The 14,466-nt window shown below is 39.5% G+C and overlaps 1 protein-coding gene across 1 annotated transcript; it reads right to left on the bottom strand.

Annotated features, from left to right (window-relative positions):
- Positions 1-1,775: 1,775 nt before the first annotated feature.
- On the bottom strand, positions 1,776-13,374 carry LOC131997000 (pickpocket protein 28-like). The gene is made up of 6 exons (XM_059367232.1): positions 13,193-13,374; positions 4,207-4,407; positions 4,024-4,132; positions 3,809-3,957; positions 2,930-3,741; positions 1,776-2,140 (listed from the first exon to the last, which is right to left on the bottom strand). The coding sequence occupies exons 1-6, from the start codon at positions 13,372-13,374 to the stop codon at positions 1,776-1,778; spliced, it is 1,818 nt and encodes a 605-aa protein (XP_059223215.1).
- Between the last annotated feature and the right edge of the window lie 1,092 nt (positions 13,375-14,466).

Here is a 14,466-nt window from a genome sequence, read left to right as displayed (position 1 = left end):
GGGTGATAAAATGTTTCGACTCCTTTAAGTCGCCAGGTCCGGATGATGTATCACTAAATTATTGGAGAAATTGTGTCTGAGCAGAAAATCCTTTGGGTGATAAAATGTTTCGACTCCTTTAAGTCGCCAGGTCCGGATGATGTGTCACCGGTTGAATTTCAAGCTGTGTCCGACAGACTGGCACAAAGGTTACTTTCATTCCAAAGGCAGCAAAATCGTATCATACGAAAGCGAAAGATTATCGCCCTATTAGTCTGTCATCCTTTATGCTGAAGACTTTTGAGAGGTTGATAGAAGCATATCTCAAGGCAAAGATCCATGGAGATCGCTTATCGCGGCAACAGCATGCATATAGAAAAGGCAAATCCACTGAACCAGTCCTTCATGTTGCCTATATAGAGGGTTCTCTTTCTATACATTGATTGCATTTCCTGACATTAAAGGTGCTTTCTATAATATGAAATCGACGTCAATCATGAAGGAGCTAATGTTTCTAGGCATCAACACAACCGCAAAAAGGTTTGGTAATAATATTCTTATTAAAAGATGCATTACAGCAGGCTTGGGATCTGTGGATCTAAAAAGAGGGTTCAGCAAAGGAACACCTCAAGGAGGTGTAATGTCTCCTCTACTTAGGAATATAGCCATTAAGAATATATTATTGTCTCTGGAAGAAAAAGGGGTAAAAGTGGTCGCGTATGCTGATGACGTGGCTATTACAGTTAGGGAAAAGTTTCCAGCAATCTAGCAAATATACTTCAGGAAACTCTACGTGCAACAGCTAAGTGGGCTTCCAAAAGTGGTCTAGGTATAAATCCGTGCAAGACAGAAGTAGTTCTTTTCAGCAGGAAATACAAGTTGCAGTGGAACCTGTCTCCTTGGGTGGAGAGATTGTTCCATTTACAGAAAACGCAAAACACCTGTGTGTTTTGTTGGACAGGAAACTGAAATTTAAATCCAACATTTTGGAAAGGGCAATAAAGGCCACTCATGCCCTATACACCTGCAAGAGACCCATTAGCAAAAGTCGGTGGTGTAGATCGCGCCTAATGCGTTGGGTATATACTGCAGTTGTCAGACTTAAAATGCTATATGGTGTTGTGGTCTGGTGGACGGCGCTTCAAAAGTCCACATGATAAACACTCAACCGGAGCCAAAGCATGGCATGTTTGTGAATCATAGCCGCACTGAGGACTACACCATCTGGCGCTAGATTGGTCATTTCACCCACAGTGCTAAGCCATAAATTTCGTTAAACTACTAGCCAAACAATTTCAGATGATATTTTAGCTTTTTTTTTTGAACCACCACCATGGCAATTGACAACGCTTTCAGTATCATTATAACGATTTATTGTGCAGTACACAAACATTTTGTTTACTTTGAGGTGTTTGAGTTGGCCAACAAAAGCCGGTTGTGATTTTCTAGCCAAATATAATGGAATCACACTATTGCGCTTGAATTCCATCGCAAATAACTTTCTTCAATAAAACAAATATAATGTAATTGTCATTTCTAGTTTAACGCATATACCTGTGTGAACTTGGAATCTGACTTCATGTCAGCAATCCTGTGTATAGAAGAAGAATTTTGCATCGAGTACCACCTACCATTAAATCAAATTTCATCAATTTGAAATTACTACTTAAATATTTTGAAGACTTTATTTAAAAAAATTACTATAGAAAATTATTGAAAAACATTTATGGAAAATTTATGAAAAAAATTGCATACTGACACCAATTACAATGTGCTGTAATATGAAAAAAAATTATTTAAGCCATATAATCCTTACGCCAATCATGAGGCCAACTATAACTTTTATTCTTTTTTGGTGGTTCTTTGCCATCCAAAGATTTTCCCCTTAAAACGATATCTACACTCTCCGATATATTTGCGATTTTTGGAACAACTCGAAATGGTAAAGAAGCTTTCCTACGAAACTTCAAACTACGTGAGGAATGAATCAAAGCAGCAATTTTTACAGGACGATAATGATCTTTAGACCTTTTGGCCGATTTAGACTTCTCCGAATGTTTGCGAACTTTACGCCAAGGACGTATCAGAGCGTAAAAGATAATCTCAGCAGCAGAAATGAAGCTAAAGCCAAAGAAGAGGCCAATTAAACCACCAACACTGGCTAGAAATAGAAAAAAAAAAATAAAAAAAAAAATTGTAGCAATTAAAAACGAATCTTATATACCCTCCACCATAGATCTCATTTGTCAAGTTCTTTGCCCGGTATCCCTTTATTGATTGATTCGGACCATACTTGGTTTTAATGTTTGAACCTATAGCAGATGTCATTGCGCAAAATTTCAGACAAATCGGATAAGAATTGCGGCCCATAGGGGCTTAAGAAGTAAAATGGGGAGATCGGATTATATGGGAGTTATATTAGGTTTAAAGCTATTAAGACCATATTTGTCACGTATGCTGAAGGTAATAGTAGAAATTGTTTTACAAAACTTCATCCAAATCGGATAAAAATTGCTCCCTCTAAAAGCTCAAGAATTATAATCGGTAGATCGGCTAAAATAGGAGCTATAACAGGTTATAAACCGATTCAGACCATTGCAAAGGGCCACATAAACCCATCCCAGATCTTTAATTCTTGGTCCTGACTTCCAACAACTGGGCTAAGTATGGTCCAAATCTGTTCATAAAGTGATATAGCTGCCATTGAAACCGACTTACACTAATAGGAAGTATTTGAGCAAGTAGCTAGCTTTATTCCTACTAATATTGACGTGTTTTCGACAGACAGACAGACGGCCGTACATGGCTAAATAGTCTTATAATGTCAAGACGATCACGAATATATATATACTCAGATCAATATTTCGATGTGTTACAAACGGATTGACCATCCAATAGTGGAGGGTATAAAATAGTGGTTTTTTTCTTTAAAGATTTTAAGCGTCCTTACACAAAACATCAGTCATTCCAATGAATTCCGTTTGCTTGTTGCTATGAAAAGAGTTGTACTTGTAGTACATGGTCAGTATGGCAATATTATTCTTCACATATTCCTCACTATAATCTCCAATTTTGGGATTTGCACTTACAAATGCCCCATGCTCCAGAGGAGTGGAGAAGAATTCAGCATAATATCTTAACTCGTAGCAACTAGGAAGGCAGACCTCATCACACTCCGTTTCATCATCATCGTCATCATTTAGCATGGAATGTAGACGAATATGTTCCACACAATCACTGTCATCGAAACTGCAAACCGTTTCATTCTCCGATCTTTTTGGCATATAATTGGAAATACAATCACAATGACGCATCAAAGACTCAGCCACACATTCAGCCTCACAGTTCGATTGGGTATATGAGGCGAAATAGATGAGCTCATGTTCATCCTGAAACTCACATTGACGATACTTGAGATGGACATCATGTAGATCTTGATCTGCTTCCAATTTGTCAAAACGCACGCGGGCCTTGGTTTCATAACCGGCTGCTACCAAGAGACCAACCTCGCGCACATTGGGTCTCTCGTTGGGGCTATGCATGGCCATTTTGAAGCCCATACTATTGGTGGAGGAGCAATAGTACTCATCCCCCTCTACATCGAGTATAATTGTTAGGCCCAGAGATTCACCAGTGCCTGCTGCGGTGCGAGGGTAAAAATTTTTGGGTAGGTTTGCAGGATAGCCTGTTTCAGCATTCCAGGGCACCGGCTCATCGATGTCACTATGATTGGTATAGGTTTCCAGTATCAAGGAGTTGGTCCTAAATAAAAAAACAATGACAATCCTTGTAATTCTTTGGGTTATGAACTAGGTCATGCAACACCTACCCCTCCGTATACAAAAATTTCGGATGCAACATATTGAAGACACAGCATAGACCCTCATCGGTTACAATGGCATGAAATAGACGCCTGCAATCATAGTCAGTGCCTCCAAAACGACAAGCTATCAGCATATTTTCACAAGGTTGAGAAACCTGCAAGAGAAAATATGACTCTCAATGGTTATTGAATAATGCAACAACTTCAATAATTCTCATTACATCCGATATAAATTGATTTAAAGTATACCAATTGTTGACCGTATCGACCATAGTACGATTAATATCACGTTTACATAGCATTTGTATCAATGCATGTTCCATAGAGTTCCTTTAACGAAATTCGAGACCAATTTCAAATATATATTATAAAGAAGAATTAATTGGTTTCTAATTTCCACATACTCATCATATTTCTCTGCCTTCTCTTTGTACACCTGGTTCATGTTGCATATGGTTAATGCCGGAAATGGTTCATCGGTTATATAGGTCGGCTTTGGACTAATGCTAAATATAACCGGTGTGGTATTCCATTTGATGTACACCTTTCCAATGAATATACCAGCCATAACGACAACAGTTATGAATGATAAAGCAAAAAAGGCCCTGAAAATACATAAATAGCATTTATTTTAACAACCAATGGTTAAACTTAGAATAGTGCATTTCCTAGCACTTAATGTAAAAACAAATAAATGCGTGTCATGTTCGGCCGGAGCAAATTTTCGAAACCCACCACAATGGATTTTAATTATCGTAGAAGATTAATTGCTGGACTACAGATATAGTAAGAACAGAAAACTAAGTGCTAAATTTCAGCCAAATCGGCATCTGCAGTCGATAGTAATGCTTAAAGCGCACAACCAGTCGTCGGACTAACAAATGAGGAAGAAACGGATAAACCAGAGGGATGCATAGTTCTTCCCCAGCCTTTAAGTAAAGGTGGTGTTTCCGACTCGGATTCAGACAGCGACAGTGTCAACGAAGCAGTCATCGCGGCCGAATCGAGAGATGAGGATAACGTGATGACGGCAGAAGTGAGCGATGGCTTTTCTAAGCTCACAAGCAGACCGATGAAGTGGTCCGGTACATGCCGAAGGAGACAGAAGAGCAGCACAATCGGGCGAAAGCGCAGGGTGCTGGAAGGGATAGAACTGACATTCCAGGCACTTCTACGGAAGCTGAAAAGAGAATCAGATCTCTCGAGGAGCATAAAAAAGAAGAATACAAAATAGCTCCTGCTTTCAAGTACTCTGGGAAGACCAAGCCAGCCCCCTAGGAAAGGAGACTCCAGACAGTGTCCTGCGGCGGGAGACAAAGTCGGAACAGTGGCAAAAAATGCGAGGACGGCTCCTTCATGGAGGACTGTGACTTCCAAAAGGATGCCACAGCCATCACGGAAACGGAAGTTGGTCGCAGAGAAAGGTAAGGAGCCGCCCTCTTACGACGGAGTGACAAGAAAGCACTATAGAGATGAGATGACTTATGTAGTCATCGATAACGGCTGTGCATCCGGTAGAATTCCACCAGATCGTCGGTGCCAGATGAGGCATTTGTTAAAAGAACGGTTTATGGAACATGTGTTGAACTCTGAAGGGGGTCCACCCATACGAATTATGAGCTGCGAGTATAGAGGGGACATCTGCGCAAAGCTGCGTTTTGCGTCAGTGGACTGTATTGATACCGTCAAAAAGCTCGTTGGAAGTATCCACACTCCCTGGGGCGCAATGCTCGACCTTGTGAGAAAGATGGACATCCCACAGCTCACAAAACTTACGGTCTTCATCAAGGATGTGGGTGGCGAAATCGCGACGGAACGCATGATGGAAGTTTTAAACAAGCAAAACCAAGATTTGGTCACGGAGAAATGGGAGGTTTTCAACATGAAGGAGAAGGAAAAAGGAACTCTCCTTGTAGTGGGCATTGATCAAGTCTCTGTGGCAGGGCCATGACCGTCTTTTTCAAAAATGGCAAGAATAGGATTGGCAAATATCCTCATATTGAGCCATCAGGTGGTGCAGTGTCGGGATATTCGATAGCACCTGACGGATCGAGGGCCGACGACAAGACAATCACCGACGCTCTCAATATTATGAAGCCTAGGATAAGCAAAGATCCTAATACTAATACATCAGGCAGTGCAGGGGCGAGAGACGCAACGCAGCTTAAAGAACAGGGACCCGACGACGGAACCATAAACGACTTTCTCGTGTTTAGGAAGACTAGGAAGGAAAAATATCCAAATTCTGAAACATCAGGCAGTGCAGTGACATAGAACTCTATGTCGCCTAACGCATAGGGAACAGACAATGAACCCATAATCTACTCCCAAGAAGCCCATTTACTCAAGATTTGTAAGACTAGTAAGACAAAGATCCTTATATTGGAACATCAGGCTGTGCAGTCACTTTGCTTTAATTGGCTACGATAGAACATTTGTGAATATCGGGCTCAAATAAAGTCTTTTAAGAGTGGAATACATCTAACATCCAAACTTAGATCACCCTAAACCCGTCGAGCGAATTCATAGACCAATAAAGGTCATATGAGATTCACATAAAGTCATTTATATTCTTATACTGTTAGTCAAGCGGTATACATATACTACTTTCTTATCATGGTATTTCACTAAAAGCTCTTTAATTGTCGAAAATAAATATTCAAAGGATACTTTTGTTCCATATAAAGTAAAAGAAGGCGCGGCGGAGCGGGCCCGGTTCAGCTAGTAGGATAATAAATATATCGATGGAGGTGGGTTCCCAAGATTTCGCTGGGCCGAACTTAGCACGCTTATACCAGTTTTTATACCCACCACCGAAGGATGGGGGTACATTCATTTTGTCATTCCATTTGCAACACATCGAAATATCCACTTCCGATCCAATAAAGTATTGGGTTGCCCAAAAAGTAATGCAAATTTAAAAAAAAAATAAATGCATTTTTAATAAAACTTAGAATGAACTTTAATCAAATATATAATTGCCATTTTGTTCGATAACCTTTTGCCATCTTCCTGGCAATTTTAGTATTCCACGCTCATAGAACTTCTGACCTTTATCTGCAAAAAACTGAACCAAGTGCGATTTTATAGCCTCATCATTGCCGAAAGTTTTATCATTTAAGGATTTCTGCAAAGATCGAAATAAATGGTAGTCTGATGGTGCAAGGTCAGGGCTATATGGTGGATGCATCAAAAGCCAAGCAAAGCCAAGCTCACTCAGTTTTTGGCGAGTGACCAAAGATGTGTGCGGTCTAGCGTTGTCCTGGTGGAATATGACACCTTTACGATTGACCAATTCTGGTCGCTTCTCCTTGATGGCTGTATTCAATTTGTCCAATTGTTGACAGTAAACATCCGAATTAATCGTTTGGTTCCTTGGAAGCAGCTCAAAATATACCACACACTTTCAATCCCAGTAAACCGACGGCATAACCTTCTTTTGGTGGATATCAGCCTTTGAAGTGGTTTGAGCTGGTTCACCATGCTTGGACCATGATCGTTTTCGACTAACGTTGTTGTAAACAATCCATTTTTCATCTCCAGTTATGATTCGTTTTAAAAACGGATCGAATTCATTGCGTTTAAGGTGCATATCACAAGCGTTGATTCGGTTTGTTAAATGAATTTCTTTCAATACATGTGGTACCCATATTAAAATTGACGCCAAACAAACAATTGTCTATAAGCAGGTTAAGTTTGAGTATGGGCTATATCGGACTTTATCTTGATATAGCCCCCATATAGACCGATCCGCCGATTTAGGGTCTTAGGCCCATAGAAGCCACATTTATTATCCGATTTTGCTGAAATTTGGGACAGTGAGTTGTGTTAGGCCCTTAACATCCTTTTCCAATGTGGTCCAGATTTAGATATAGCTGTCATTTAGGCCGATCAACCGATTTGGAGTCTTAGGCCCATAAAATCCACATTTATTTTCCGATTTTGCTGAAATTCGGGACAGAGAGTTGTATTAGGCCACCAGATATATTTCCTCAATTTTCCTCCGATCGGTCCAGATTTGGATATAGTTGCCATTAGACCGCTATCGATTTAAGGTTATGGGGCTATAAAAGCATTTAATGTCCGATTTTGCCAAAATTTAAGACAGTGAGTTGAGTTAGCCCCTTCGACATCCTTCTTCAATTTGGCCTAGATCGGTCTAGATTTGGATATAGCTGTCATATAGACCGATCTCTCGATTTAAGGCTTTGGGCACATAAAAGGTACACTTATTGCCCGTTGTCGCCGAAATTTGGGACAGCGAGTTTAGTTAGGCCACTCGACATTCTTCTTCAATTTGGCTGAGATCGGTTCAGATTTGGATATAGCTGCCATATAGACCGATCTCTCGATTTAAGGCTTTGGGCCCATAAAATGCACAGTTATTGTCCGATTTCGCCGAAATTTGGGACAGTGAGTTAAGTTAAGCCCCTCGCCTTCCTTCTTCAATATGGCATAGATCGGTCCAGATTTGGATAGAGCGGCATTATAGACCGATCTCTCGATTTAAGGTTTTGAGCCCATAAAATGGGCATTTATTGTCCGATGTCGCCGAAATTTGGGACAGTGAGTTGTGTTAGGACATCCCTCTTTAATTTGGCCCAGATCGGTCCAGATTAGGATATAGCTGCCATATAGACCGATCTCTCGATTTAAGGTTTTGTGCTCATAAAAAGTGAATTTTTTGTCCGATGGCGCCGAAATTGGGGACATTAGCTTGTATTAGGTCAGTCGACATTCTTCTTCAATTTGGCTCAGATCGGTCCAGATTTGGATATAGCTGCCATATAAACCGATCTCTCGATTTAAGGTTTTGGGGCCATAAAAGAGGCATTTATTGTCGGATTTTGCCGAAATCCGAAATTGCCACAATCCGCATAAAAGCCAAATTCTTCAACATCAGTCTTATTTGTGCCCATGCCCCGACGGAAGACAAAGACGAGCAGACCAAGGATATTTTCTACGAGCGCCTAGAGAGAGAATATGACCGCTGCCCCGCCCATGATATTAAAATCGTTCTGGGAGATTGTAATGCGAAAATAGGGAAGGAAGACATTTTTGGTCCAACAGTCGGAAAGTTTAGCCTCCACGAGATAACGTCCAGTAATGGGCTGAGGCTCATAGATTTCGCCGCGGCAAAAAACATGGTAGTTAGTAGCACCAGATTTCAACATAAAAATATCCACAAAACCACATGGCTGTCACCCGATCAAAACACGAGAAACCAAATTGATCACGTTGTAATAGTTGGAAGGCATTCATCCAGCGTGTTAGATGTACGATCGATCCGTGGAGCGAATATAGATTCGGATCATTTCCTTGTTGCAGCAAAGGTTCGCACCCGTTTGAACATGGCGAGGAAAGTACGATCTGACACTGCACGGAAGCTGGACATTGAAAAGCTGCAGACACAACAAATGGCAGCGGCATACTCCACTCGACTGACCCAACTGCTTGATGAAAGCACTCCTTGTTCCGATGATATAATGGCGCAGTTGCAAACTATTGCCCACTCCATGGAAAATGCCGCGAAATCCGTACTTGGGTACCGAAAGCCTCCTCCAAAAAAACCATGGTACGACCAAGAGTGTCGAGATGCTACTGAAGCCAAGAATGCGGCATATAGAGCAACCCTGCAATCAGTAGCAACGCGCCAGATGAAGGAGAGATATGGGGAGAGGAGAGAGGAGAAACGTCTATTCCGCAGAAAGAAAAAGGAAATAGAAAGACGTGAGTGCGAGCGAATTGCGATATACAGGAGTCAGAATGAAGTCCGGAAATTCTACCAAAGAATTAAACACCAAATTGATGGCTTTGGCGCAGGCACATCCTCCTGCAGAGACAAAGAAGGAAATCTGGAAGGAAGGACAACATGCTGAGGATATGGAAAGAACATTTTACCCAACTGCTAGTGTCCTACGTTGGCGGCGAAGAGGATACCGCAGAACCAATCCCTGATGATGGTATAGAATGTTTACCTCCTAGTCAGAATGAGGTCCAAGTAGCAGTAACCCGACTAAAGAACAACAAGCAGCAGGAGCCAACGGGTTACCCGCTGAACTATTTAAGACCGGAGGCGACATGCTGATAAGGCATATACATCAGCTTATCTGCGCAATCTGGCTAGAAGAACGCATACCCGATAATTGGAAACTCAGCATACTATGTCCCGTACACAAGAAAGGAGACAAGACGGAATGTGCCAACTACAGAGGAATAAGTCTCATCCCCATCGCATACAAGATACTCTCGAGCGTACTGTGTGAAAGATTAAAACCTAAAGTCAATGAGATAATTGGGCCCTATCAATGCCGCTTTAGACCTGGTAAATCTAGCATGAACCAGATATTTACACTGCGCCAAATCCTGGAAAAGACCCGATAAGGTAATATCAACACCTACCATTTCTTTGTTGACTACAAAGCCGCCTTCGATACTCCTTTACGTTCAAAGGTATTTCAAGTCATGTCTGAGTTTGGTATCCCTGCAAAATTAAAAAGTCTCTGCAGCATGACACTTGCTGATACGCGTTCGTCAGTAAGAATAGGAAAGAATCTCTCCGAACCATTTAATACCAAACGAGGTTTCAGACAAGGAGACAGCCTCTCGTGTGATCTCTTTAATATCCTGCTGGAGAAGATTATACGAGATGAAGAAGTGAATAGATATGGCACACTAATCACAAGAGAGCTACTCGCCTATGCCGACGATATCGATATCATAGGTCGGTCACCGGAAGTAGTAACTGCAGCCTTTGAAAGAATCGAAATAGAGTCAGTGAAAATGGGTCTGGCAGTAAATGGAGATAAGACGAAATGGATGGTTTCCACTCCCAAAAAGCCTTGTACAACTGAGCAGATAAAGAACATGGAGAAAGTTGGGAATCACAACTTTGAGATAGTCAGTAACTTTATCTACCTCGGCACCGCCGTAACCGAAACGAATGACACCAGTTTTGAGATAAAGCGAAGAATAATACTGGCAAACAGATGCTACTTTGGACTAAGTAAGCAGTTTAGAAACAAGGCCACCACTCGATAGACGAAGACTACACTTTACAAGACACTGATACTACCCGTGCTGTTATATGGTTCTGAAACATGGGTACTTGTGAAAGCAGATAAGGCAATGCTTGGAGTATTCTTCGTAAAATATATGGACCAGTTTGCGTTAACGGAGAATATAGGCGACGTATGAACCACGAGCTGTATGAGCTGTATGACGACGATAGCATAGTTACACGCATCAAAATACAACGGCTGCGTTGGCTAGGTCATGTTGTTAGAATGGATGAGGAAGCTACAGCAAAGAAGTCTTTTGAAGGCAAACACGGTGGTACACGCAACCCGGGAAGGCCAAAAGCCCGATGGAAAGATCAAGTTGTGGGAGACACCTCGAAACTTGGTGTCAGAGATTTTAGAATGAGCGCAGAAGATCGAGGCGCTTGGAACGCTATTCTACGTTCGGCTAGTGGAAGGAATATTCTGTCATAGCCAAATAAAGTTAGTAAGTAAAGTCTTGGCCCCATAAACGGCGCATTTATAATCCGATTTCACTAAAATTTGACAGACTGACTTATGTTAGGCTTTTCGGTATCCGTGTCGTATATGTTTCAGATCGGTTTATTTTTAGATATAGTTACTAAAAAGATCAATATTTAGTTATTCACAATTTAACAATGATTTCTACTGATTGATAATTGGTCCAAATCGGAACATATTTCGATATAGCTGCTATGGGGCATAGGGTATGCATTTTTCACCGGATTTTGACGAAAGGTGGTTTACATAAATACCCGAGGTGGGCATCTAAAGTTCGGCTCGGCCAAACTTAACGCCTTTTTACTTGTTTATTTCTTGTTTTACATATTTTGAATTTTTGTATCAATTACACTTTATTGAAGCAAGTATTGCCAAAGTTGACACAAAAGTTTGTATTTTTCTGGAGTAGATTTTTCAAAAAAAAAAAAATACTTGGATGGATTTCATATTCATGTTATTTTGAATTCCGAAAATAATATTAGGTGGTAAACTAGATTCTATAACACTTTTAACATAAACGCTTTTATGTTTTTTGTTAAGCTTTTAATTTAATTATTTTTTCTTTTAATAATATTTTTAATTTGTCAATGATTTTTTATTTTTGTTTTTCATGTTATATTTTACTGAATTTTTGCACTCTTAGCTTGAATTAATTTAATTTTTTTTCCATCAATTTATTCACTTTTAGTTGGTTTTATCAATACTTTCATATTAAGGATTATCTTTATATGACTCGATAGTACGGTCTATATAATTTATTGTTTGAAGATAATTTTATGCAATTGTTGAACGTGACTACGCCTCAAATGGTCCATCTGCTCAGTCCATGTTAAAAAGTTCACCGAACTCGCCTCTATATAAGTTCATTGTTACGCGTGCTGTGTGGCATGTGGCACCGTCTTGTTGAAACTACATGTCATGCAAGTCAACCCCTTGCATTTTGGTCAAAATAAAGTTTGATATCATCTCATGGTACTATTCACAGTTACGTTACGATTCGCATCATCTTCAAAGAAGTACGATCCAATGATGCCACCAGTCCATAAACCGCAGCTCTTGCAATGCTTCTGGCTGATCTTCACTCCAAAATCGACAATTCTGCTTATTTACGTTGAACACAATTTGAACGCGATGAACTTTCTTAACAGAGCACGCATTTTAATAATAAAATTCAATAATTTGCAAGTGTTGTTCGTTTGTAAGACGATTCATGGTTAAATTATAGACCAAACTGCTGATGTTTGACCATGAAACAAAACACGAAACATGCGTTAGCTGTTTAAACCAGTGTTGGCAAAAAGATAATAGCTAAAAATCACCCTTTGTTAAAATATCAAAAGATTTGTTTTAGCTTAAATATAAAAACTTTTATAGTCTTGATAGTCTTGACATTCTGGCTCGATCATGCCATGCCCCTCCGTTCATTCGCCCGTTTATCAAAATCTCGATAGCTTTCGAATCAAAAAAGATATTTACTTAAAATTTTGCACCGACACATCTTATCAGTTCAGATTTCGATATTGCCGCCATATAACCGATCCCCAGTTTTGACTTCTTGAGCTTTTTAAAGCCCCAATTTTATCTGATTTGACTTAAATTTGGAACAGATACTTCGGCTAAGACTTTCAACATCCGTGACAAGATTGACCCTAATGGGATATAGGTCCCTTTAATTTGCTGACATAGGCCCCCTTAAATACCGACTCCTCGATATAACCTCTTGCGACCATAGAAGTCACAACCTATTCCCGATTTGTTTGTTGCAAAACTCGGCCCCGCCGTACCGAACACCTTTTTACTTGTTGTTGTTGTAAAATTCAATATTTTTCACTTTCGGATTTGTCATTACCTTTCCATAGGATACAAATCCTTATTCGTCAAATAGTTTAAACCATGTAAGGTTGAATTTTTACAAAACTCATGGACATTCTGTACTATGCCGGTTTTTAAGGTAGTTAAACAACTTCTTTTCTCGATTTTCGGAGCCAAGCTTACACTTTGCATATTTTCCCAATTATAACCGTTAGCCATTATGTTCGCTCCGCTACTGATGTTTCCTTGCAAAGTTTTAGTCTATTTTATACTCCAGCTATGTGAAGGTCATTGTCCCATGTCAATAGTTCGTTCACATGTGTTACTAATCGTTTCCCCTTTTTTATGAGTGTGAAAATTATGTTCTCGATTAAAAGTAAAAGTGCCTCCTCTGAATATAATAACTTTATTAAGTATCCTATCACGGTGATAAGGTGGTGTGAAAGTGTCAATTGTTTAACTAAGAGGAAATTACTATGAAAAGTTTCACTTTGAAATGATATCTAATTTATTGGAATTTCCTTAATAAAAACTAAATGAGAATAGTTATGCTGTGTTATTTACATAAGGCAGGCATAGGTAGCCACGTGCTAGAATGGAAATTTCCGGGAAATAAAAACTCTGGACAACTTGTGGTTTTTGATATAGTAGTTTATTTATAAATATTAACAGCTATTTGTATTCACTCACTTGCTTCTTAGGTCCTTTTATTAACTTTGCCGCCGATTAAATTTGTTCCTTGTGACTAATTTTAGATGTTGTTTACTGCAACTGTATAATTCAAGGTTGCTGACATTGAACATTGACATTGAAGTCCTGAAGGTAGTTTGATTTTTCGCAAAAGTTTTATGACAAGGAAAAATTAATAACATTCCTTAAATAGCAGTTAATTGAAAGAACTTTTATCATGATATTTTATGAAAAAAGTGTTTCCATAGAAACTTTTAATCTTTTTGTAGGTATTATAATCTTAAAAGCATACTAATTTGACCACGAACATTCAATTAAGAAGTAGGAGAAACTTCTCTAATATAATAATGAGTGCTATCTGACTCAAATGTTAGTTCAATGAAAGGTTAGTTTAAAAAAAAAAGGGTGGGGATATTAATCCAGTAATCTAAATACTAAAAAGTTACCTCGAAAAAGAAAATCAGGATTTCTAAGCAACTTAAAAAATCCTTAATTGTTTCCACTAAATCGGGTCTTGTCTTTTATAGAGTCCCCACCTTAGTGCCGTTATCTGTTAGCCGCAAAAGACGGGCAACGACATAGAAAACGCTCCAATGGAAGAAAATCAAAAAAAGACTAGTA

The sequence above is a fragment of the Stomoxys calcitrans genome, chromosome 4, assembly GCF_963082655.1.
Source record: "Stomoxys calcitrans chromosome 4, idStoCalc2.1, whole genome shotgun sequence".
NCBI classification, from domain to species: Eukaryota; Metazoa; Arthropoda; class Insecta; order Diptera; family Muscidae; genus Stomoxys; species Stomoxys calcitrans.
Note: the sequence above shows the minus strand (reverse complement) of the source record. Positions and strands in the feature narration are given on the sequence as shown.

Bases quoted from the DNA above. Each gene is read 5' to 3' on its own strand.
- LOC131997000 (XM_059367232.1), bottom strand. From the start codon at position 13,374: ATGGCTAACGGTTATAATTGGGAAAATATGCAAAGTGTAAGCTTGGCT. The intron at 4,408-13,192 runs GTAATGACAAAT...ATGTATTTTCAG, and splicing joins GATTTGTATCCTATGGAAAG to GGCCTTTTTTGCTTTATCAT. The intron at 2,141-2,929 runs GTAAGGACGCTT...TTCTATTTCTAG, and splicing joins TGGAATGACTGATGTTTTGT to CCAGTGTTGGTGGTTTAATT.